This window comes from Lissotriton vulgaris, chromosome 4_1 (assembly GCF_964263255.1).
Source record: "Lissotriton vulgaris chromosome 4_1, aLisVul1.2, whole genome shotgun sequence".
NCBI lineage: Eukaryota > Metazoa > Chordata > Amphibia > Caudata > Salamandridae > Lissotriton > Lissotriton vulgaris.
The window spans coordinates 13,641,683-13,668,946 of NC_141691.1; the positions used below are offsets into that span (position 1 = coordinate 13,641,683).

Here is a 27,264-nt window from a genome sequence, read left to right on the forward strand (position 1 = left end):
ATAGGGCTTTCTCCATATGAGATTGTATTTGGCCGCCCGGCAAATGTCTGGGGTGTGCCAAGGCCTAAACAATTCTGCTCCATTGAATATCCTATGTTGATAGACTACCTTTACGACTTGACTGCTAAATTAAGTCTTATTCATCAACAGGTCTTTGATGCTTTGCCAAAACCTCCGGAGAGTCCAGGGCATCAGCTGAAACCCGGCGACCACGTGGTGGTCAGAAATTTTGCGAGGACAAAGAATCTTCAGCCTCGCTACATCGGCCCCTTCCAAATCCTGCTGGCGACGAGGACAGCTGTACGTGTTGCTGGTCGCAAGCACTGGATCCACGCTTCTCACGTAAAGCGTGTTCCACTGCCGCTGCCCTACGACGACTGGGTGAAGAAGGGAATTGGTGCCTCCGAATCTGAAATAACTCCAAAATTTGTCCCTTTCAGCGATGCCGATTTGATTTCTGACACTTTGAAACGTGACTCTCCTCTTGAAAAGACTACTTTGAACATTGAAAATTTGTCTCCAGCATCAGAAGAAACTTTGCCATCTGCGAACGTAAACTCTACAACAGCTGCTAGTGATACACTATTTTCCGATCAAACAGTACCAGCAAGGAAAAGATACAACCTTAGAAGCCATAAAAAGGACTAATAAAGCAGGCAACTGCATACTGTGATTTTGATATATATATATATATTTTGAACTTTTGCCTTCAGCCAGGAAGTTTGTTATTGTTTATTGTTTTTAAAATTGCCTTGCCGTCTGGGTAGCCGTAGGGTCGTGGCTGTGTGCCTAGTTTGAATTTGCAGGGGTCTGACACAAGGTCGATCTTTCTGTTAGTACTGGGAACTCCCAGGGCTGACAGAGGCATTTTCATCTACGTACACATCATCAGTGGTCGCGAGCGGATTGTAGAAGATGGAACTTCCTGCGCTGCAACGAGAAAATGTGATTTACGTTCGCAGAAACAGACTAAATAGAATTCTTCATAGCAAATGTTTCTTGATGCAATGTGCCATTACATTTTTGATTGTTTTAGCAACACTGGTGGGTGGAATTGTCTTTAGCATAAATTTGATTTTTGTGCCAGTATCTACAGTACCTCCCCTTGATCCTGCTATTTCTACTGTTTCTTCTATACACTCTTTTCACTCGTTTCCGGAACATGAGCAAGCTCGACGCTCAGAATTCATTAATAATACTTTTGTACAGCTCTTGCACCAACACCAACTGGTAGTTAACACGACAGACTGTTGGGTGTGTGGCTTGATACCCCACACTATGGATAAAGGTATTCCCTATCTGGTTTTGCCTTTCAGCTACAATGGATCATTTCAGGCCCTTCAAACCATCTTTGCTTATGCTCTTGAGACCTATCCTCCACGTCCACCACGCTCCACTAAATATAACTCTGCCAACAAAGCTTTAGTCCAGGGAATTATTGACATGATCAAAGACGTCAATAATACTCCATCATACCCTAGAGACGAATTGCGAGTATATTTAAGTTGGAATACTTCAGAGTATCGCCTTAGTTTAGGAGAAAGCAAGCGTAAAAGCTCAACTCCAATCTGGGTCGTACCTCACCGAGGTCAGGTCTGTTTGCAAGGTAATGGGAGAAATCCGAGAGCTCAGCTAGGGAGGAGTGAGTGCGTAGAGACTTATGTGTTTCCGGCTAACTCTTCCCCTGCCTTTCTTACTGCTAGGGGTACCTATTTCATTTGTCGAGACAGAGCTTATACATGGTTGCCTGCCGACTTCTCAGGATCATGTTATATTGCTCGATTATTGCCTCCGACATACACTGCTTCACCGGATTACCACAGAATAAGAGTAGCTAGAGGTGTTTTCAGTAAGGAAGATACAGCTGGTCAGGAAGCTGGAGACTTCTTCAAAGGCTTCCTTCCGTTCTGGGGACCTATGGCCAATAGTAGAAACATACGTCAGCTAACACGGGTAGTTGAATCTACTATTACCGAAACTGCTGGTGCCCTTAGCAATCTGACAGCTGAGCTTCAGGCGGATAGGCTCATGACATTGCAGAACCGTATGGTTCTAGATGTTATACTTGCAGATCGAGGTGGGGTATGCAGAATGATCCAATCGAGCTGCTGTGTCTTTATTCCTAATAATGCTCCAACAGTTTACGAGGCGATCTCTAAGTTGCACAAGATTTCGGACTCCATACATGTAGATGAGGGAAACTGGTCCTTTATGGAGTGGGTTTGGACTCTGATCTCAGCGTGGGGATGGAAGGTTCTAATGGTCATTGGTGTCATCTTAATATTACTATTCTCATGTTGTCTGATTATCCAGTGTGGTCCTGCTCTGTGTAGTCTTTGTGCTACAACCTGTTTTAGGAAACCACCTGCATTTGGAGAAAAGACACGAGAAAGGATGATGATACAACAGCATGTCACTGACCTGATGAGCATAGAACTAGATTCAGACATAGATTGAGTAATTGCCTATGTAAGGGCAAAAGGAGGGTCTGAGGTTCCGTGACGGTTCCGTGACGACTTGAACCCGTGTTTTCAAGTTTGTCGGAAATACATAAAATTAGTATCAGCGAACCGCAAATGATCCATTTAATATATCCTAGTGTTTTCGCTACGCTACGAGCAAGAGCACTCCTTCCACTGACACATTTCTGATACACACACGGCATCCATCTTAGATCATGGCCGCCATTTTGTGGTTCCTTGCCCTCACATATGCAATAGCCTCTGATCATTTCATTCACTTCACTTTGATTAAGGACACGTAGCCTTAGCCGGAGATTCACCTCTTACATGACACGTGCACCTTAAACCAGATCACGCTGAAGCTGCATGACTCGACAAAGGCTGCCTCCTCTGCCCGAGGCCAGCCCACCTGAACTGGTTTTCCTGTCCATTGTACCTGATCATGATTAGGCGGCCGAAGCCGGTAGCCTTGCCCATTTACAACCCACAAACATCTCTTATCCCGCTTTTCTATCTTCTGCACCTGGCTCTGCTCCTTTCCTTCTGGGCCTTTATTAGGGGGAGGTAACGAACTTTACGATGAGGCGGTCCGGGTCTTGAATGCAATATTGACAAGGGATTGTGATGGACTGGTGGGAACCCCTCTTCGTGATGTTTGGTATCAGATATTATCGACAGTTCCTGTGTAACGCCAAATATTTATTGTTTAGAGACACAAAGGTTTGGGAATGTACCGACATGTGAAATATTTGCCTAGAGCACAATTTTTAGTATATAAGGAGCAACCCACTTTGTACAAATCGAACAGTCTCCTAGATTCTGCCCGTGTGTAGATTCTGTGACTTCTGTGTCCCTGCAGTAATAAACCTTTGGTCTTTGACGCCACCATCGAGAAGCCCGTGTTTCTGTTCATTTGTGCACCAAGGCAGGTGGGACTCCGGGGTCTTTGGGTGTTGTACCCTGACACCTCTGGACGGAACCAAAAAAGTCCAGAACTCCACCACACTTCTGTTGCAATGTCTCCAGGAGTCCGGAATGTTAAATTTTAATTTCATCTTCACTATTATTTGAGCACTACACTCTTCTCATTTCCCATCACTTTAGGATGCATGTCTATGATGATATTTTTTACATCCATCCCTGCACCGGCACTATATGGTCGGTTGTGGGACGGCATGATCAAACCTTTCCCACATGACGTAAACTCCACCGCATGGGTGGTCTGATGGGAATTGTGTCAGCCTCCCTCGACTTCCAATCAATGGTTTTGGCAACCCTTGTCTCACGCATGCACCACCAGTACCACACGGCTACTGTTGTAGGCACACATTTTTCAGACTTGATCTGCTCTTTTGTGTTATGTATCTTGAATATACAATCCCCTGCATGGACTCAGAGACTGATGTATTTCCTTGTTAGCTCTTGTGACCATCTCTCAGGATCGTACATTTGGGATTCAAATAAGAACAATATTTTTATTTAAAATGCCGGATCAACCAGGACTATACCTTTGGTGCACAGGTCCTAACTGTGGGCGCATCCCGGAATAGTCAGAGGTCAGCTGCTGCTTGTCACAAGACCTGGTGACCCCTGACCCCTCTCCTAACTGTTTTCTTGACAAACCGGATCTCCCAATTCCCCAATTGTTCTCACCCCGGACCCCAAAATAGCTATGTAGCTAGACTACACTCAGTCATGACCCCCCCTTTTTCGGAGATACCACAGCCCCACGGCGTAGTTAACATTGTACTCAGTCAATACCACCTCTTGCAGAGATACCACAGTCCCTCCAATGAGGCTTTGTCCTGGGGGGCAATCACACCTTCTCCCTTACACAATGGCCACCATTACTACCCCACACCCTTCCAGATACTAATCAGACTCAAGCTACCCTAGCCCATATTGTTCCCAACAACCACTAATACCCCACCCCCTCCAGATACTAATCTGACTCAAACTACCCTACTCCCTGTCACCCCGACTCCAAAGAACGTGTCCCAACTCCCTCCAACCCATCAGATATAGAGCGATCTGTCACCGTTAACAACCCGCCCAAAGTTCCTCCTGCCCCATCCGCTGAGATACAAGAGTTGCCCAGCACAATAAGGATCACACTCTCTGATACCCCAGATATAATGCCTTCCATCACAACAACCACCTCTAACCCCCTCTCCTGTCCATTCATAAAACAACATGTACACAACTCCTTCTCGATCATCCTCCCCACCAACCTCGCACCAAAATCAAAAAAATCCCTCAAACACAAACTGATCAGGAAATTCCCTGAATCCCTCTTTGCAGACGCATATCACTGTTCCTCGAAAGGGCAAAAAAAAATGGATCTCATCTTCCACACAGTTAGACCAGGTTATTGGGTTTCCACACAGTTAGACCAGGTTATTGGGTCTCCACCCTCTGAGCAAAACGCCAAATCACAAAAACCACCAAGACGTCCCATAGCTGTAAAGTACTCTCATTCTACTCCCCAAACCACCTGCCCCACTACGGGATCTCATCGATGACCATATACTTGAACGGCACAGTCCTGATCCAAGCCAACAACGCCAATCTTTAGGATTTTGATCTCCTCTTCCCTTCTCTACATACCAACACCCACCACGCTCTACTCCCAACACTCGCTGCCCACCAGGGCTAAAAACCCCCAATACCGAACACCCTCCTGATTCCACCCAGTCACCCTTGTGCAACCCTTAACCCTCCCCAATCCCTCCACCTCCAAAGACACGGTCCCTCCACCTGCTGTAGTCCATCCTCCAGAACTACCCCGATGGCGAACACCCCCCAAGCAGCACCGAATGACCGCAAGACACGCCATAAGTCTCCCAATCCCCGGTCTCTACCGCCCCATAGGAAAAAACTACTACCACAACCTGACCCCCCTTTCCTCCGCCCCAGACCACAACCCAATCAGACAACCCAATTAACACCAAAAGACAAAACAACTCTATCATCTCCTCCCCTGCCAAAGAGACCCCATCCAGAAGCAACCCTCCCCCACTCAGGAAGAGATGGATTGCTGCCTCACCTGTATCAAAAGCCAAGTCGCCATTAAATACAAAGCCTGAATCGTATCCTTACCAACCTCTCGACACTTCACAACCCCCCTAAGCACCCACTCTACCCCCTTCTCCTCCACCCTCACAGAACCCAGGCCAATCAAGTCCTCACCCCCTTGCGAGTCACTGTGCCCCTCTGCTTCTCAGGCCCGGACACCAAGTAGAGCTACGGAACCCATGTGCCTGGAGGAAGTGCTTGAGCTGGCCTCATCTTACACCATCCCTTTCACCCATGCCCTGCAATCTACTATTCAAGTAATCACCAGATTCGGAAATGACCACTCCTTCCCAAAACCCCCCAGACTCCCAGCCGCCCTCATCAACATCTCTACTGAAACAAAAAAAGGTACTCCCCATACCAACTGCATACTCATAAACTGCAGATCTGCCACGAAACATGTTATAGAGTTGACAGAATCCATCCTCAACCATGACATAGACGTAGCCTTCATCACCGAGACCTGGCTAAATGACTCCTCACCTCCTATCCTGGATATGCTCGTACCTCCAGGCTTCTCTATCATCAACAATGATAGGAAAGACCAAAAAGGTGGAGGCCTGGCAATTATCCACAACAAAAACTTATCAGTGTCCGAAATTGATACCTTTAAATACAACTCCTTTGAATGCCTTACTTTCAACATCAAAACGACTTATAACAATCTACTGCACTGCCACCTCCTATACCATCCCCCAGGCGAGACCTCCACATTTACGGAACACCTGTCAGACCTGATCGCACACTGTTCTATCCGAGAGACAAACAACCTCATTCGAGGCAACCTCAACCTCCACTGGAATGATGAGAAGAGTGCTACTGTACAATCCCTGAATGAGCCACTGCACTCCAACAACCTTACCCAGCACTGCTCAAAAGAGACCCACTACAAAGGAGCAATCCTGGATGCCATCATCGCCCAACATGACGCAATACTTCCGGTCGACTGGTCAGACCATCACCTAATCCCATTCCACCTCTCTCAACTGATCCTTTGTCAACCCCCCATCACAGGCCCCCCTACATGGTCTAGGAACCTACAGCAGATCAACACAGCTGATCTAGAAGAAAGAATATTCTCCCTCCTGCCATTCTGCCCAGATGGCCTCTCAACTGCTGAACTCACGTCACACTACAACAGAATCATGTCACCATCTTCGACCAACCAGCATGCTTGAAACTGAAAAAACCTGTGAACACCCCATCCAGAACCTGGTTTAACAAGGACATCAATGATGAAAAAAGACAACTTAGAGCCACAGAACGTCTCTGGCGAAAGAATACCTCCTCCAGCTGTTGCGAAGATCTCAGATCAGCAAGAAGAAGGTATAAAAAGCATATCCATAATGAAAAAACAACTTTTTCTGTACTGCGCTGGTCAAGGCAAAAAACAGACCAAGAGAACTCTTTGACATCATCTAAAAACAAACATCCAAGCCGTCTACTACCCATGTCCAGCCCTCTAAAACCCTATGAGACAACTTTGCCAACTTCTTTAACGAAAAAATCTCCAAGATCGAACTATCACTTGACATCAACCTCCTTCCTCCCAGTAAAAACAGCATCACAGCATCTGAAACCACCTTTAGAGGGTGACCTGCAATGACCTGGTCCTCCTTCGACCCCATCCAGGAAGCAGAGATCCTCAATTTGATATCCTCCTCCAAGCCCTCCTCTCACAACCTCTATCCCATTCCCTCCCAAATGGCCAAAGAACTGAAACTTACCCTTGCACCACTTTGGTGCGAAATCAAAAACAGCTCCCTAAAAACTGGCATCATACCAGACTGCCTCAAAGTCAGCCAAGTTACACCTCTTCTGAAGAAACTAGGTCTAGACACTAACGACCTGAACAACTTCAGACCGGTCTCCAGTTTCCCCTTCCTTGCCAAAATCCTAGAAAAATACGTACTCCGCCAACTGAACAATCAGATTGACAATATTAATCTACTAGACCATCACCAATCATGTTTTAGAAAAGGCTTTAGCACCGAAATCGGAATCCTCGACATTGTGGATGACTTCCGCAACTCCCTTGATTCAGACCATTGTTGTCTACTCATCCTCCTAAACTTGTCAGCAGCCTTTGACACAGTAGACCACAGGCTAATTATCAACGCTCTGAAAGAGCGGGTAGATGCGGACAACGTGGTCCTTCAATGGTTCTCCTCCTTCTTTCAGAATCACTCTCAAAGAGTTAAAATCAAATCCTTTACTTCTGACCTTCTCCCCGTGACCAGAGGTGTCCCCCAAGGATTTGTTCTCTCCCCTCAACAGTTCAACATTTATATGGTACCCCTCACCGCCATTCTGAAAAAAGCCATTATCCCTTTCCATCTCTATGCAGATGGCACCCACATCTACTTGGAAACATCCTCCTTTAACAACATTATAAGACTCAACAATACTCTCAGAGAAGTCCAAGACTGAGTAGCTACGAACCACCTTAAACTCAAACAAGGAAAAACCGAGATCCTGCTCATCTCCAACAAATTGTCGAATGGATGAAAGCTCTCACCCTGACAAACTCAGTAAAATTACTTGGAATCACCCTTGACCACAAATTATACATGACTAACCACATCTAGAACTCCACTAAGAGCGCCTTCCTTAATCTGAAACTCCTCAATAAAATCAAACCCCACATTCCACCAAGGGACTTCCAACAAGCCACCCAATCACTGGTGTTGTCTAGACTGGACTATGGGAATGCAGTTCTCTCCGGTACAGCTATCTCCCACCTAGCACCACTTAAAACTACCCTCAGCTGCCAGAATGGTCTCCAGAGTGACCACATATGTCCTGCACTTAGAGATCTAAAATGGTTCCCAGTGGAACTGTGTGCATGCTTCAGAACTGCCTGCCTTACACACAAAGCCCTGCACACAGGGAAACGAGAATACCTAGCTTCTAAGCTCAAGAAAGCCGGCCAGTCAAGAAGTCTCAGGAGTTCCAACTCCCTCCTACTCATCCCCCTGAAAATGTGCAAACAAAAAACTGCAGCCCGCTCTTTTGTAGGCAACGCTCCAAAAATCTGGAACTCCATCCCTGTGGACATCAGAACTACCCCTCCTTTCCAAAATTCAAGAGCCGCCTAAAGGTCCTCTACCTCAACCGTGCCTTCCCAAACTCAATTACGTGACTCCCTCACTTTCTCCTGGCAGTCACCTGTCATTGCGCACAGACTGCCTTCCCCATCCCCTCTTCCTAACCCACAGCTCTGGCTCTTCACCGCTAGAAAGAAGTGCAGCATACAATTCTGACTATGCATCGAGAATATTATGCTTTGAGAATAACTTGACCGCTCTACTTCAACGGCGCACCTTGGATCCCTTGATCTCTCTACCTCAATGTCGCACCTCAGAATCTCAACACAATTTTATTCTCTGAACACTTATGACTCTATTTTGCTATATTGCCCTGTTTTAGTCTATCATTTGCTGCACAATCTGCAGAGTTAAAAAAAATCTCATTCAAATAGTTCAAATGTTACTACAAATGCAGCAACACTTGTTACCGCTCAGTGGAAGGCCATTTGCATAGGTTGACTGGTCACCTTTCTGGTTTCTTACTGCTAAATGTGGGTGTTACACTGGTACTAATGAGGTGCAACTAATGACCAGACAGTATAAAAACGACAAAATAATGAAGTAACACTATCACAAAATCTGCTGCATAATTTGCCTTTTGTTGCCGCATAATTTACTCAATGCTACTGCATAATTTGGCCCTCCCCTGCTGCATAATTCCAGTGGCCCTGGCTATACCCTGCTGCTGTACCCCATGTGCAGAGATGTACCTATAGTAAGATGTACCTATAGTAAGGATGTTCAGAAGGTTTGATGCTAACAGGAGACCCCTCCCGCTGCCTCTTGTGAGACTGCAGTGCATGGAGGTGACCGGAGCTCCCAGTAGCGAAGAGGGCAGTGCACAGTGATTGGAGTTTGTATGCAGCCCTCTGACTGCAAACAGAAGCTAATCAGGGTAGGTTGTTGGGCTCTGCTTAGGGACTGGACATCTGAATCCTAAATGCGCTACACCACCAAAATGCTAAAAAAAAGAAAAGAAGTGGTTGGCCAGTGCTTAATTTGAGGCAGTGGTCTCCAGGTGCTCGGCACCAGCAATTAATTGTCAACACCAGCACTTATGTCAGACTTCCACTTGGTGGGGCTGTTTGCCAATTTTAGAGATGAGCATAACAGCAGTTGTTTATTATTTCAATACAGATTACAAATGACTAATACATGTCGCACATGCCCTTATTATATCTTTGGGGGTCTGCAGCTGTATGAATTGCCACACTTGTAGGAGAGCAATGCTAGTGGTTGTGTTGGTGCTGTCATGGTGGCGCAGGCAGGGGCAATATGTGGTGCAAGCTGCAGTGTCCTCCTGATGAGGGCCCTGGTCCTTATTTGTTTACAAATTAAGCAGTGGGCCTTGCACAGCCTGAGTACATCCTATATTCTGCTCACAGCCAGGAGACATGATACAGCACTCTAGAATCCAAAGCATTTTGTGGAACTAATATCAGTCAGTGAAGTGCAGGAACCAATGCTCCTGACTGCAGTGGAAGAGCAAGGGTTAATCTGGACCCACATGTGAGGCCTTTCCCATGAGGCTTGAGGGAGCCAGTGGCTGGGTGGCAGTATTCTGTGTGAGGGATGATGTCATTCACCTCTGGTGTCATATGATCTCAGGTACCAATGTGCTTCGGTTGCAGGGCTAGGTGCTGCCCTTGGGCCTCTGAATACATAAGAGTGACGTGGTTTAGCAGCACAGACTTACTCCGGTAGGAGGTACCCACAACACAATACATTACTCTCATAGCTATACATGTGAAAACACAATCAGTATTTTATTTACAGGTAACAAAATAGGGGGTTAAATTTGGGACATCACAAAAAACAGAAGTGTTGGGTAACTGTTGCCTGGCGACAGCATACTATATCACGTTTATTCTGATGTCTCTGACATCGGACATGAGTTCTCAGTAGCACTGGGTTCAAGGCTGAACAACTCAGTGAATATGAGACTAGCAAGTTGTGAATCCAGCAAAACAGTCCCAAAATGTAAAATGTACCACCCAAAATGAACAAGGTTGCCACCCAAGCAAAGAAGCGCAGTTTTCTTGTGTCGAATGTCCATTAGCTCAAAGCCTTGATGTTAGGTGAAAGAACGTGTTGCAGCTACAAACTCAGGCAGATACAGGTTACTTACATACACTGGTTGGTTATGTTTCTCACTTAAGCTGCTGGAACATATGGTGTGGGATACGTATGGTGCGCAAGTGATAGAATCTGAACAATTCTGCCTGAACTCTCATCAGAGCCTCGCTAGCGCCTTTGAGTGACCTCAATGCAGAGAAGTGTAACCAAGACCTACAGTGAAGATGATGGGAGAGTGAACTTCTAGAAATCTCTTTCCATGTTAGTAAAGATTATAAAGACAGAGACATCTGAAAGCTTTGGCAAGAACTCTTGTGAGGTGTGGATGCTCTTCCAGGGCCTTTTGTACTCAGTTGTGATCTCCTGCATGAGACTTTCAACGCTTTCCCCAGTTGTGCTGGCAATGATGAGTCTAAACAGGCAGCCAGTGAAGTATTCCAATGTCTAATTACTTATTCTTGTGTACATACATTTACCTTTCAAATACATGTATTTACGTGTGTTATTGGGAGCTTGCAGCAATAAATATTCCCCTTTACTTGGAGAATCAGTGTTCAAGTTCATGTTGTATTGTGGTATCCCCCACCATGACAGGAATCTTGGGGACTCCAATGTGTAACTCAAGAGCCAAAGCTTTAGACATGTCTGATCATACAGCCCACTCCACAAAATTAAGAGTAACCTGATCTCTACCCCTCCTAATACTTAAATGTATTGAGGGCTTTGGATGTGTCAAGTCCCCCAACCTTACCTTCCCCCACAGAGGGAGTTTTGGACATGTCATGTTCCCAAGTTTCATTCACCTATGTTAAGAGTTTGGGATGTGCACCATATGACACTTGAATGGAATGGGACCTTGTGAGACATCTGGTGCACTAACTCCACCACATCATTGGAAGCAGCTAAGGCTACAACATGATAACATCCCTGGAAATGTTTCTCTCTCCTTGCCCATGTAGCTCATGAATTCTGATGATGCAAACCTTGGGCATGTAGGTGAACCCCATTTTGAGGAGAATGGTTAGACTACAACATGATAAGAGCTCTGAATATACCTGTGTCCCCCAGTTCTACCTGGTTGAGACACCAGCTGAGAACTGCAACATAAAGCATGCAAAGCCTAATTGTGTGAACTTAGGGGAACCTGCTGCAGGGGTGGTCTGGGGACTTCCACATATGCTAACTGAAAGGTTATGATACAAGCTATGGACATATGCTGGCCGTCGAACCTATCCTCTCTTTAGAGGAGGGCTGGAGGTGTAGAAAGTGACGTAGGAATAATAAAAATAAAAGCAGTAGGCAAAGGCTCTCATTTACTGGAAATGATGTTGTGATATCATGTTATTTTCTTTTCAATCCACTCATCCACACACTTTTCTCTATACAGGTGATGTTAAAGGAGACACTCTGATTGCAATGTCTTTTGGTCCCTTAATCTATTACGTTCTACCTGCGTGTGAACATTTCACTGAGATCATATTTTCTTGCACGAATAATAAGTCCATTGAGGCATTAGAAAAATGGCTGAAGAATGACCCTGATGCTTTGGACTGGAGTGACATTGCTAAGCTAGTTTGCAAGCTTGAGTGCAAGAGGTAAGGGATCTACTGTTCAACTATGTTTTCCTTTTCAGAATCACATAAAAGAATATGTCTTACAGCCTTTATGAAGGTATCCAAGTGCTCTTAGAGTATGTCACGAGTGCCAGGGTTTAACCCCTTCCGTGCTCATGATGGAATCACTCCGTCACGAGCCACGCACGCGATGTGCTGGTAACTGAGTGGTTCCGTCATGGCGCGGGTGCCCCTCCCATGTTGCAGCAGAATTACCGCCGCGGCAAGGGGTTAAAATAGTCCAAAAGATGGAACTCTTTTATCTCCCCTTACAAGGATACTATTCTCCCATGCCATTTACTATTGAATTTATTTTGTAGATTTTGTATTCCAGCCACCCTGAGCTTGTGTTAAGAATCACCTTTCATTGCATAATTCCAATACCCAGTTAAATAGAAATAATTAAGCTGCAACTAATGCATGTTTTTCCTGCTCTTTCTGAACAATTACTTTCTTTACTGAGAACAATTTCAGTTTTGTTTTTTTTAAGTGCATACCCCGAGATTTTCCCAAATTCTTGGGCCCCCATTTCCAATGCTAAAATAGCGCTCTTGGGCTCTGGGGTGGCTACGGCCAGGTCGCCGGCATAAGCCATAATTTTTGTGTCCTACCCAAATCTACTTACTGCCTGGATAGCCAGATTTTTCTCTATGTTCTTAATCAGGGGGTCTATATATAGGGCAAAAAGCAAGGGGGTACAAGGACACCCTTGGCTGGTGCCCTGAACATTTTTAAATTGTTTAGTAAGCCTCCCGTTTATTGATACACTGGCTGTTGGATTTTTCCCATACGCCCCCGAGAATCTGCCAGGAGACCGTGACAAAAGTTTTTTCAGTATCTAATAAAATGAACAACATTGGGTCTCCTGTTACCTGGGCTGCGCCAAACAAGGTTATGGCCCGTCTAATGTGTTTGGTGGTGCCTTTGTTGGGGATGAACCTGTGCTCCCATTCTGACACCAGGGGTTTAATTACTGAAGATATTTTAATTGCAAGGATTTCGAGAACATTTTCGAGTCACAGTTGATGAACATGAACAGCCTGTATGATCCCATTTCTAATGGTGATTTATCTTTTTGTGGAAATATAGAGATTTTAGCGTTGTACCAGTCAGTGGGCGGGGAGGCCCCCTTGAAGACAGAAGTTACCAAAGAGGTAAAAAAAGACTTTATTTGGCAAGTAAAAATTTCATAAAACGCAACAGGGATGCAGTCAACCCCTGCGGCTTTCCCATCCGGTAAGCTGGCTAAAGCTTTGGCAATGACTTCCCCGGTCGGAGAATCATCAAGGTGGTCACAATTTTTCAGGATAAGTTGGATTAAAGTCACTTCTTCTAAGTATTTAGCGATCTCGTCCTCTTTTACACCTACTGGACTGCTATTCTCCTCTGAATATAAATTAGAGTAGAACTCTCGGAAGCCCTCTTGGATTTTGCTTGGGTCGTTAGTCTCCTCTCCTGTTGCATGTTGGATTGACAGTATTTCACTGCCTGCAACCTGCTGACTTGTTTTAAGAGCAAAGTGATACATTTGCTACACGTGTAACTTTTTTCCCGCGCCAAGGCCCACTTAGCTGCAGCCTTCTCTGCAAACACTGACCCAAATTCAGCTTTGATGAGTGTCACCTCGATTTGGGTAGGTTCTGTATCCCCCAGTTTGAACTATTCGCATTAATTTCTCCTCTACCTTTTTCAGATTTTCCTGGAGTTCACAGATCAATAATTTTTCTTTCTTATTTTTCCTAATTGAAAACCTAAGGGGATCTCCCCAAATGCCTGCCTTTAGTGTGCCCAAGACTGTCATAATTGAAGCTGATCCCGCGTTTCTCTCAAGAAATGTTTGGAACCATGCTTGCATGTGTGTCCGATATCCTGCATCTTGTAATAGAGCTTTCTTGAAGCTCCATTTCGGGATTTCCTCCAGTTCTGACATAAAATGTGGGGCAATGTCTATGGAGCATTTGCGAAGTAGAGAGGGCGAAATCAGAAAGTAATCTAGCCTAACGAGAGACCAATTTGGGGCAGAAAAGTATGTATAATCTGGCAGAGTAGAATTAAGGCTAGCCCAGACATCACTTAGCCCATGAGTTTGAACTAGATTAACTTTTGCTTGGTATACTTGGGGCTTCCCTCCTACATAGGCCTAATTACAAGGCAGATTGATATTAGGGTTGCCACAAAGAATAATTGGTGATGGCCAATGGGCAAGTTCTCCTGTAATCCAATTAATGATCCTAGGGTTGTCTTCTTTGCTCTCATAAATGGTACAAAAGGGGGTGGTAATGGACGGAGCATCTGAACCAATCAAACATTCACACCCAGTCAAAAGATCTGGGTTTAATCCATCACCGTTCTTTAGCCCACTCTGCCACCCCAGTTCAGACATGGCTATATGCAAATCAGTCTGACCCTGTGCCTAATGGGAACAGTCCAGCCCGAACTGCCAAGCCATGCCTTCCCTGGACCGGAAACAAGCTTCCGAGGACCGGTTTCTGGCATTCCAGCCGTCTTCAGCCCGGCTTGCTTGAATCCATCCGATCTGTTGGAACGGGGAATTTAGCTGACGCAGGCACCATCTTCTCTCTATTGTCTGATGGCAAAAATCAGGTTTCGCAAAAAAAGATACCCCTTTGGACCCCTTCTGAGAATTGGGGCGGGCCTTATCGTATACAAGCTGCCTAAGAAGAAAGTTTCCAAAGTACACCAGAAACGCCCTTGGTTTTCCTCCAGAAGAATTGCTGCTGTCTCGTTGTTGTCTTAAATTAAAAGGGAAGCGATGTGCCCTCTGTACCTCATGGTCCCAGTCCCACCTTGACTGGCCAGGAAAGCATATTTGTAGGAGTTTCACTATATAGTGTCTAGGATCTTCCCCCTCCTTCGCTTCTGGTATTCCAAGCAAACAAAGGTTGCTTCTGCGTTGCCGATTTCCCTGTTCCTCCATTGTTGTCATTAAATCGAGCAGACATGCAGCATTGGAGTCTCCCTGTTTTTTTTACGGAGGAGACCCCTGTTTCAAAGTTCTTGGTGCGTCTTTAAACCATGGTAACAAAGTTGCTTATGTCTGTGCAGATTTTATTGAGTCTTCTCATGCAACCTTGTAGTTTTTTGGCAGCCCTTTTAGCTGAGCAGTTGTCTGCTCGAACCTCCTCTTGGAATTCCTTTATAGAGGCTAAGATGGAGGCTAATGAGGGTTCAGTAGAGTCTTCTGGTGCGCTCTTTGCATTCTCCCAGAGCGCTGTGTGAGAATCATCTTCCTCAAGAGGGTAGGACATCTGTGAGTCCGAGTAGTTCCACTTGAGCTGGCTGCGTCTTTTAGCCTTGCTTCTTGCCTTCCTAGGGTGTTGCACTGTTCCTCTGTCTATAGGTGACTCCTTGCTGTTATCTTCGCTTGTATTAAACCCACCTTCTTCTGTGGAAGACCCAGAGCCGTCATATACAAAAAAAAAATTATCAACACCTAGCTCCGGTGTCCATGTGACTTGAGGGCCATATGCGGCTTCCAGGCCCCAGATGTAAATATTGGTACCAACTACAGGGGGCTTATTGGTATCTTCCAGGAAGCCTTTTGTGGGATCAGGATCACAATCGGTTGTTTGGGCCACAAGACTTCAGGGTACCATGTTCCCCTGTGCAGTCGGCCTCCCAACATCTCCTTCTACAATTAGACAGGGAGGCACGGTGATGTGGTCCGCCGCTTCATGCAGACCACTTGTAGTCCCCGTATCTGCTGGTTGGATCCCTACAGGATTTCCCTTCAATGAGGACATTTCTTGCTGAAAGATCAGTTTGGTTGACTCAGCAGTCAGCGAGTCCTCGGGGGAACTCTCAAGGGGAGGTGTATGGAGTGTAGGATTAGTCATAGAGTCTGACGCAGGGAGTGGCCCCTTAGCATCAGAAAATAACGTAGCTATTTAAGGCTGAGAAAACACAAGATCCTTGTGTGCACCGCCTGCCCCGTGCCTCCCTGTCATCTTTCAATTGACACTAACCTCCTGCGTGCTTTTGGACAGGCTCTCCGATGGTCCGGTGTCTCCGGAACCTGCAACTGGCAAAGGCAGCTCTTGTCTTGCTAACTTTCCCAGTTTTAGCGCCTCTTGTCATCATGCTCCTGGTGCCACTGTACCCTCTCACGCAGAGAAAACACTGGAGCTGGAGCAGGTACTAGTGACACAGCGCACCACACAATCCAGTATGCTACATCCACAATGAAGATTTTAATTGCAGCTGGCTGAAGGCACAAACCGGCCGTTAGGAGTCCACTCGCTTTCTGGGTCTGAGGCAGCGCCTACATTGCAGGGTGCGTAGCCGATGAGCGATGTGGCTGGCGTGAGCGGCCGAGCTGCATGAGATTCATTCTAACTCCATATTGCTGCTCTGGACTCAGGTTCCAGGTTATCACTCATTCTAATGCCCAGACAGTAAAAGGCTTTGACCTGCTCTAATGGTTGGCCTTCCAACTGCACTTTCCCCTTGGTAGTTTTATAGGGGTTAAAAACCATACACTTGGTTTTCATGCTGTTAATTGTCAACCCCCAGGATTTGCAAGCATTTGAAAATTTGTTAAAACATTCTGGATGCCCATAGGGGTTTTAGATATTAGTAACGTATCGTTAGCAAACAAAAGTGAAGGGATTTGCTTGCCTTGCAATTTTGGTGGGTTGCATCCACAATCATACAACTCATTTATTAGCTCATTCATAAATATATTTAATATGTCAGGAGCCTAAGATGATAAAATTCACGACCTCAATATTGTGTAATTTTCCTTGAGTTTGTAGCTTCACAATATTTGTGGGAGTGGGTTTAGAATAGTAAAGCCTCCATAGTTCATTCACTTTTTGTCATTAGACTTAGAAGAGTAAATCGAGCTTCTACATACCAATGCACTTTCCCCAAGTTATGATGGGCTGAAGTAGAATAGAACATCTCATCCCCCAGGAATGTTTTTAAACATTTTAGAATCAAATGTAACAATATGTTTATTACTATTTTATTTTTGCTTCCTGATTTAGTTGCCAAATTTGAAAATAAGTATGATTCAGTTATTAATGAATTAGTTTAAATGTTTTATTTTAAATAAATTACCTTCTCTAAAACCAAGTGACCGATTGTGTTTTCTGTGGTGGGCAGAAGGTAAATGTAAATGACAGTTGAACAGAGTGATAGATTAAGAATGAATAACAACCACAATGTTTACAACTGTGTTACAAAAAAGTTGCTGGTCAATAAATGTTAATCATGTGATATATCTTACTTTTTAGTGAAACCTGGATGGAGAAGCAAAACATGTTACGAAGAAAAATCAAAAAGTTTCTAAAATGTGATGTCATGAGCAGTAACCCCTTTTCTCCCATCATCCAGCCTCAGGCTGACTGTCTAATCCTGGCACACTGTTTGGGGTTCTTCGTCAAAGACAAGAAGACCTACTGCGACGCTGTGAAAAATGTCACATCGCTCTTAAAAATAGGAGGACACCTAATATTGAGTGAGAGCTTCAATGCAACGTTTCTCCTGCTTGGGAATTTTAAGTTTCACTACGTCTCCATGGACGAGGGTTTTTTGAAGAACGCCCTCATCGATGCTGGCTATGACATAGTAGAGCATTATGTGTATCATCGGCACAAGGAGGCCTTGTATGATAAAACAGATTATCAGTCTATTATTGTTTTAAAAGCATGTAAAAAAAGAAGTATTTAGGTTCTCATTTGGAATATGGTGGATGAGATTGTCCATCAGAAATGTAGCGGATGTCCAGTCTGCTCTTTATATATGAGATACAATACTCCCTGCCATACATTATAAAGGTATTTCAAGTCAACGAGGAGTTTCTTGTCCATATAGAGGAACAAGGTTGAAGGCTGAGTCCCCTATATAAGGTTATAGAACTCCAAGCTGACTTCTAATATCCTTGTCATGTACGGCAGGGGGTACTTTATCCCATTTATTATTTGGTCACATCTTCATCTTTCCCACATTCCACTTTAGTCATTGGTGCATAGCTGCCTTACATGAAAGAGAAAGCAGGTATGCAAAAATGTACAATATAAATAAAATTGCTTGTGCAAAATTCAACACATCAAAAAAGCTTTTGGATATTTGTAGGAAAATTAGTTTGATACACTACAGTAGCACTCAATTTGTAGAAAGAAGCGTTAAGACTCTAACTTTACTTTAATTTCATTAATTTTCCATATTTCCCTAAAGACTGCAAAAAATAAAAAGTTGCCATAAAAATCTCTTTTCTGCTTGTCACTGAAAGCTAGAGAAAAGAAAGAAAGGCAACGTTTCATTTTATATAGCTGCATTAAATGTGCTCCATGATGTGACCTGCCTTTCCCCCGGCTGCTGGCTCTGACAGCAGGCATTATGACATCAGAACTAAACTAAGTGTAACAACTCGACTCATATAAAGAACTAAGAGATGGAGTTTTATACAGGGATGTCAAAAACCTATAGATTACAAATCAATTACAGCAGACAGGATATCCTTTGCATTTTGAGAGTATCCCATTTGCCAAACTCTTAAAGGAGTCTGGAAGAGAAATGTAATATGAAACCAAGCACAACCCTAACTTACTTAAGGAACTTAATAATATAAGTCTAAAATGTAAGGAAGAGGCAGAGTGAAAAATTACATACTTAGGAAAGAATGCCCAGGCATGTGAATATGAGGAGAGAGAAAGGCCTACCAGGACTGCTGGTTGTTGAAGAATGTCCGACCACATACTTGAGAACGATTATTGTGATTGGGATCCAACCGTGACTGGAAAATATTACAAATCTCCAAACTGAAATGTCCCACTGCATAAATTGAAGACTATCTACAGGGAATCACGCAGGACTGGGTGGAGGGGGCATGGTCAAATACCATGCAACAACGATCTTGGATATAAAAATAAGAAATTCCCTAGATAGCTTCACCAATGGCAGGGTGCCTGACGATGAAGGATGGACAAACACATTTTATGAAACGTACAAAGATATACCTGAACCACACCTATTAAATATAGCAAGAATCTGTGGCAAGAGGTACCCAGATCTACTAGAGAAGCCTTAACAAAATCCATTGCAATGTGGGGTAAAGATGCTAATTGGTATCAATCTAATTGGCTATTTTCCCTACTTAATATAGACAAATCACTGAATAAAATACCCTCTGTAGTACATTTTAAGGATATTGCAGGTCGCCAAGGATTTCTGTGACCATATAGAGGAAGGAAGTCAAAGGCCAAGCTCCAATATAAGGTTTTGGAATACTGAGATGACTTTCAAAATCCTTATCATGTGCAGCAGGGAGTACTTTATTCCTCATAATACACCATAACCCCTCCCACAAAGTGCTTAAATCAATACTTGGTATTCTGCTCTCTTATTTTAAGAGAGATAGAATATTTGAACATATGAGGTATGTTGGGTAAAATCTCCGGTACGAAAATAAACAGACAAAAATGCAGTTAGATAATTGAATCAGTTTAATCCTAGTCCAATCTAAAATAAACCTGCCACTCAGGGTGTGGAGAAACATGCAGACACATTGTATTTGTCTCTCCTATAATTTCCTAAAATAGAATAACTAAAACACGTTGCCTCAAATATCTCCTTCCTGCTTATTGCAAATCATTCGGAAAAACAAAACAGAAGAAGGAAAAGGCAGGCTTCACTTTCACTTTTAAAACTGCAGCTTTGAATATGCTTCATGTCCTTGCTTTCCCCCTGGCTGCTGCCTCTGGCAGCAGGCTTTGAGAATTAAGAACTCAACCATAATAAGTTATTAAGATGAGCAGCTGCTTCATTTCTTTATTACATGCTACTAGGTGCATTACAAGTCTAGGTTAATTAGGAAATTAGCGGCAGGCTTTTACACTGGGGATCAAGTGAATTATAAGATACTAGAATGTGTCCTGGTTGACAGTTCAACCCCTTTAACAGAACCCAGAGCAGAGGATTTCATACCAGGGAGGATAAGCTCTAGAAATCTCTGAATGCTGTTCTCCCTATTTCACAAGATCTGTCTCGAGATTGAAGCTCTGCATTTCCAGACTTTGCAAAAGGATTTGACTCGCTGGAATAGCCCTTACTAATGGTGGTGATTCACCAGCGGAGCCTGGACACATATTCAGTGGATATGGTCCAACTTTTATACTGGCGCCGAGTGCCAAGGGCAGGTTAATGTCTCAACATCTGGTTCCTGTGTGCTGACAGAGGTGGGTGGCAGTGGGGTTCTCTGTCACTCCTACTTGTCTCCAGTGATCTCCTACTGAGGGGAGAAAAGGGAGAAAGGGCTCATATTTCCGACAAAGATGCCCCTAATATTGTTGCATGCAGACAGCATCCTCTTCTTAAAGCCATGGACAGGAATCTCAGGCATATTATCCATGAGACGGCTTTTCAGAGGATATTTCAGTGTCCAAACAAAGTGGAATCCATCGCATTTCTTCCCTCTCACTAAAACCCCTATTAAACCCACACTGGAATTCCTGGTCTGATGGTGAAAGGACTCCACAAATCCCAGGTATTTTCATAAAGAGAGGGACAGTGATGACCTGTGACTGACACATGGCCAGCACAGCCAGAAGGATGGACCATATGACCCTTCTATGAAGGGCAGACTCCTCTTCATCACAATGCTAGTTTTGCCCAAGTTTCTGTACCAGTTTTTAGATAATTAAAACCCTCAGCAGCGCAATTCTAACTAAGCCTTTCCTATTTCACATTTCACTAATAACAAAACCCTTAATGGTGTGAGTGTAAGGTAAAACAGCAAAGGTTTGGTGGAAGTCCTCGTTTCTCAGGGACAGGACTGTCTCAATGATGCTGCTCTGTGCTATTAATAATATGTTGCAAACTATTGCCTTCCCCAGTTTGTTTTATTCTGCATTGATTCTGTACCTGCATTTCATACCTTATTCTCACTTTTCATTGATGTTCAAATTATGATATATCTCACTATGTTGTGCATCTCAATACTTTGCTGTATTTTCATATGCTGCTTTCTCAATAAATCATTTAACCTTAAAATGCTGAAACGTGTCTGCTATGTAACCACCAAGGGGCCAATTAGAAAATATGAGTCTGACATAGCTAATGATTCAATGATGACACAACCAACTGGAATGGTATTTGTATGAAGTGACGTGTACACTGCTCAAACCTACATCTGGGTTGGCACTGGATCTAACTCTGTTCACATAGTTGTGTTTGGCACCATATGTAGGTGCAACCCCCAGGGCCTTAATCACAATAGGACTAGATTAACAAGGCATGCCCTGCTAGTTGAAACATTACTATATGTGACAATGTTAAAATACTTCACTGCTCCGCCTGCAAATGTGTTTTGTTTCATATAAAGATTGAATGTGTGAGTTGTAAATTCATTCTGTTTATAGCATTACAAAATCAACTATAAGATTATGGGCCAGATGTAGGTAAAAGTCATTTACCGATTCTTAAATACCGAATTTTACCGAATCGGTATTCAAGAATTGGTAAAAAATACTGAATCGGAAAAATTCGGTATCGGACTTTCAGTAGTTAACGAATCGGTATTTACCGAATCGGTAATTACCAAATCAGTAATGGCCATACAACCCTATGGGCTAAAAGGCCCATAGGAATGCATGGGAAATACCGAATCAGTAAATACCGATTCGGTAAATACCGAATCGCAAGCAGGTAAAAGTGAAACTAATGAAAACAGCCAATCAGGTGGTACCACCCTCCCCCACCCTACCAGGGAGTGGCTACCCAGGCAGCTGCAGCTCATTCGAAGGTTCTGGAGAGGCAGTCTAAGCTGAGCAGAGAGACAGAGCAGCAGGGAGAGTTTTGTTTGAATTGAAAGACTGTGATAATGGTAAGCAGCACTGAGAGCCAGAAGGCTGAAAGAAAACAAAAAATAAAGTTCAGCAGCATGGAGCTGCAGGTACTGGTGAAGGAAGTGGTGAGGGTCCACAAACAGCTCTTTGGCAGGCAGTCCCTCACTCTACCAGAGTCAGCCAAAAGAAAACTGTGGACTGCCATAGGAGAGAAGGTTAATGCAGGAGCATAGAGGACCTGAAGAAAAGGTTCTACGACATCAGGAGCCTCACCAAAAAAAAATGGCAGAGATCCACAAGCAGGCTGGTGTCACCGGTGGAGGAAGGAACCAACACCCCCCCTGACTGACCTGGAGGAACTGGTGGCCTCGACCATCGATCCGCACAGTGTTGTGGGAGTAGGAGATGTGGACAGCTCAGCCAGAGCTTCTACAAAAGGTATGAGGCTTGAGCAGCATGACACCCCCAAGCAAACAGCTTCCCTTTAGCCTTTGTGTACAGGCCAACCCCAGTCCAGTACTGCTAGCACTGTACATGAGCAATGCATTATGGGAAATGTAGTCAGCTAATGTAGGACCATATGCAAGTGCACAGAAATCAGCAAGGCACTGAAAGCAAATGAGTAATGAAAGTGAAATGTGCAATGCATTTATTGAAGTGACTGTAACACATTAGCACTTATTTTACATATGCTTCTTTATACCTAGGGCCAACATCGGGCAGTGGAGCATCTGCATCACAAGGGACTGCACCAGCGAGGGAGGAGAGTGTGGAGGCATGGCCAAGCACCATAGATGCCTTGCAGGAGGAGGAAGACACCACTGCCATCTTCTATGAGGATGACTCTGTTCATCCCCTTGTGTTTCCCCACTCCCCACACCTTTCCCAATCCCCCCCATTGGTGTTCTCACCTGAGAACTCCCCATCACGGTCCCTGCCAGCACCTGCTACCTCACCAGCCAGGAGGAGAATTGTGGCCCCACTGAGAGTCATGGCGGGAGCTGAGGGTGAGGCTCCAGCACCCACACAAGTCACTCCTGGTGCACAGCAGTCCACCCATCAGCCCAGCACCACTCGCTGCTGCCAACGCACTCCCAGCAGTGCAGGTTCACCTGGAGAGGGCCTTGAGGGGAGCATGGTGTGCATCCTGCACATCAATCAATCAATCACGTCATTTGTATAGTGCACTACTCACCCGGGAGGGTCTCAAGGTGCTGGGGGAGGGAAAAGTTACTGCTCAAACAGCCAGGTCTTATGATGCTTCCTGAAGGCGAGATGGTCTTGGGTTCGCTGAAGGTGGGTGGGGAGGGAGTTCCACGTCTTGGCTGCCAGGTAGGAGAAGGATCTTCCTCCGGTGGTGGCTCTGCAGAAGCGTGGTATGGTGGCGAGTGCATGGCCGGTCGATCGTAGCTGGCGGGTGGGCGTGTAGAAGGTCATGCGGTCGTTGAGGTACTTGGGGCCCAGATCTTGGAGAGCCTTGTGTGCGTGGGTGAGGGGTCTGAACGTGATTCTCTTGCTGACGGGGAGCCAGTGCAGGTCTCTCAGGTGTCCGGTGATGTGGCTGTGTCGGGGGATGTCGAGGATGAGTCGGGCGGAGGCGTTTTGGATGCGTTGGAGTCTTTTTTGAAGTTTCGCTGTGGTTCCAGCGTAGAGGGTGTTCCTGTAGTCCAGTTGGCTGGTGACGAATACCTGGGTGACGGTCTTCCTGGTTTCCGTGGGGATCCATCTGAAGATCTTGCGGAGCATGCGCAGGGTGTTGTAGTACGAGGATGAGACGACGTTGACTTGTCTGGTCATTGACAGGGAGGAGTTCAGGATGAAACCCAGGTTGCATGCGTGGTCTGTCGGTTTGGGAGTGGTGCCCAGGGCCGGGGGCCACCAGGAGTCGTCCCAGGCGGAGGGTGATGATCCCAGGATGAGGACTTCCGTCTTGTCCGAGTTTTGTTTAAGGCGGCTGTTCCTCATCTAGTCGGTGACGTTTTTCATCCCTTCGTGTAGGTTGGCTCTGGCGGTGGTGGGGTTGCTGGCGAGGGAGAGGATGAGCTGGGTGTCGTCAGCATAGGAGATGATGTTGAGGTTGTGCTGGCGTGCGATGGCTTCGATGGGGGTCATGTAGACGTCGAAGAGGGTTGGGCTGAGTGAGGATCCTTGTGATACGCCTCAGATGACTTCGGTGGCCTTGGATCTGAAGGAGGGAGGCGGACTCTCTGGCTTCTTCCGGTGAGGAACGATATGATCCATTCCAGCGCTTTTTCTCGAATTCTGATGTTGCTGAGGCGCTTCTCTAGAGTTCAGTGGCAGACGATGTCGAATGCCGCAGAGAGGTCCAGGAGGATGAGGGCCGCTGTTTCCCCATTGTCGATCAGGGTTCTGATGTTGTCGGTGGCTGCGATCAGGGCGGTCTTGGTGCTGTGGTTGGCTCGAAACCCGGACTGCAAGGAATCGAGGGATCCGTTTGTTCGAGGAAGGCGGTCAGCTGTTTGTTGATGGTCTTTTCGATGACTTTGGTCGGAAAAGGAAGGAGCGAGATGGGACGGTAGTTCTTGAGGTCGGTGGGGTCCGCTGTTGGTTTCTTCAGGAGGGCGGTCAGCTCGGCGTGCTTCCAGCTCTCCTGGAAGGTGGCTGTGTGGAAGGAGGAGTTGATGGTGTCTCGGAGATGGGGTGCGATGGTGGCGTTGGCTTTGTTGAAGACGTGGTGTATGCACGGGTTGGGTGGTGATCCGGAGTGGATCTAGTTCATCGTGCGGGTGGTGTCTTTGGTGCTGATCGGGGTCCAGTTGCAGAGGGTGGTGGTGGCAGGTGTTGGTTCGGTGGTAGGGTGCGTGGTTTGTGCGTCGAAGCTGTTGTGTATGTCGGCGATCTTGTGGTGGAAGAACGAGGCGAGTGAGTTGCAGAGGTCTTGCGAGGGAGTGATGTTGTTGTTTCTGGCGCTGGGGTTGGAGAACTCTTTGACGATGCTGAAGAGTTCCTTGCTGTCGTGGGTGTTGTTGTCCAGTCGTTCTTTGAGTGCCGTCTTCTTGGTGGCGCAGATCAGCTGATGGTGTTTGCGGATGGCATGCTTGAGGGCGGTCCTGTTGTCTGGGGTGTGGTCGAGCCGCCAGGCTTTCTCGAGGGTGCAGCACTTCTTCTTGGATTCCTTGAGTTCGTCGGTGAACCAGGGGTTTTCTTGCTGCCATGTCTGCTGGGAGGGTTCTTTAGTGGTGCGAGGTCATCGGCGCAGGTGGTCAGCCACTTGGTGAGGTTGCTGGCTGCTTCATTGGGGTGTGCTGGTGGGAGTGTTCTGGCTGAGGGAGGCGATGAGCTGCTCGGCGGTGATCTTGCTCCAGCATCGGCGGGGGACCTGTTGCGGGTGGTGGTGAGTCGTAGTTTTTTTGAAGCTGAAGTGGACGCAGCTGTGGTCGGTCCAGTGGAGCCCGGTGGCGTGGCTGAAGGAGATGTGCTTGCTGGATGAGAAGACTGGGTCAAGCGTGTGGCCGGCGTAGTGGGTGGGGGTGTTCACTAGTTGCTTGAGTCCAAGGTTGGCGAGGTTGTCCAGCAGGGCAGTGGTGTTTCTGTCATTGTTGTTCTCCAGGTGAAAGTTGAGATCTCCTAGGAGGATGTAGTTGGCGGAGGGAAGGGCGTGCGGGCTGATAAAGTCTGCGATGTCTTCGCTGAATTGTGTGCGTGGTCCCGTGGTCTGTAGATGAGGGTACCGCGGAGGGTGGTCTTGGGGTCAGTGTATATCTGGAAGTGCAGGTGTTCGGCGGCGGTGAAGGTTTCGTCGGAGTTAGTTGAGATGTGGATGATATTCTTGTGTACGATGGTGATGCCTCCTCCCGTCTGGTTGACGCGGTCCTTCCGGGTGATCTTGTATCCGTCCGGGATGCTATGGCGATGTCGGGTGCTGAGGAGGCGTTCATCCAGGTTTCGGCGAGGAAGGCGATGTCCGGTGCTGTCGTGTCGAGTAGGTCCCAGAGTTCCACGGCGTGCCTGTGGATGGAGCGGGTGTTGAGCAGGATGCACTTCAGGTGGTTGCTGCCGGTGCAGGGCTTGGTGGTGGCCGTGGAGGTCCGGTAGCAGGAGAAACGGCAGGCTTGGCAGGCGAAGGGTCCGTGGGTGCGTCTCGGGGTGGCTTGGTAGAAGGCAGGGTTCCGGCCAGTGTTGAGTGCTTTGAGTGTTGTGGCGTCGTAGGTCCGTCGGGTCGTCTTGCTGCGGCGGGGGCCAGGGGTCCTGGCACTGGGCGCGGTCCTGGCGCGGACGGGCACAGACGGGCTTACCTTTGGCGCACCTTTGGCGCTCAATCGGTGCTCCCGCTGCGCATGTCCGCTGCGCGGTCACTCAGGGGGCGTCATAAGTAAGAAGCCGGGAGGGAGGAGCAGCTGGGTGGTGGGAGCGGGGCGGCGAATGGAGTCGCAGGGGGGCGGGGCTGCAGGGAGGCAGCGGCGGGAAATCCAAGCATCTGCGGGCAGCGGGGATCCCCGGAGCTGCAGGCGGCGCTCGAGGGAAACTGCAGGCAGAAGGTGGCAAGGCAAGGCAGGCAGGAGCGGCAGCAGAGGGTGGAGCGACCAAGCCCTGAGGAGAGCTGAGCAGTCACAAGCTGACGTCCCCTACGGTCCCCTTAAGTGAAGAGCCGGGAGGAGGGAGCAGCTGGGTGGCGGGAGCGGGGCGGCAAATGGAGTCACAGGGGGGCGGGGCCGCAGGGAGGCAGCGGCAGGAAATCCAAGGGTCTGCGGGCAGCAGGGATCCCAGGAGCTGCGGGCGGCGCTCGAGGGAAACTGCAGGCAGGAGGCAGCAAGGCAAGGCAGGCAGGAGCGGCAGCAGAGGGTGGAGTGACCAAGCTCTGAGGAGAGCTGAGCGGTTACATGCAGGATAAATCTATTCAGGCCTGCCACCACATTGCATGCAGGGTAAATCTATTCAGGCCTGCCACTGCCGATTCCGGACCCTAAATCTGCAAATGGGATACATGGGCAAGGGCAGAAGTGAGTTAGTGGAAAGCAACAGGGAGGTTGCAAAGACCAACAGTGACATTGCATCTGGAATGCTACACAGATGTGTGCAAAAATGGAAACCATCGAGCACACAAGGCGCAGGGATGCGCGTGTGCACAACAGGGCTATGAACCGGCTGGCCACGGCAACTCCCCAGCTATGCCGCAGAG

The 27,264-nt window shown here is 46.6% G+C and overlaps 1 protein-coding gene across 1 annotated transcript in view; it reads left to right on the forward strand.

Moving 5' to 3' along the window:
- LOC147718221 (nicotinamide N-methyltransferase-like) overlaps positions 1–18,387 on the forward strand; it is a 56,757-nt gene extending 38,370 nt beyond the window's left edge. The window contains exons 2-3 of the mRNA XM_086966644.1: positions 12,090–12,297; positions 17,574–18,387. Of these exons, the coding sequence (XP_086822770.1) occupies positions 12,090–12,297; positions 17,574–18,009 (644 nt within the window). The 3' untranslated portion in view covers positions 18,010–18,387. The remainder of the gene's footprint in view (positions 1–12,089; positions 12,298–17,573) is intronic.
- Positions 18,388–27,264: the final 8,877 nt, after the last annotated feature.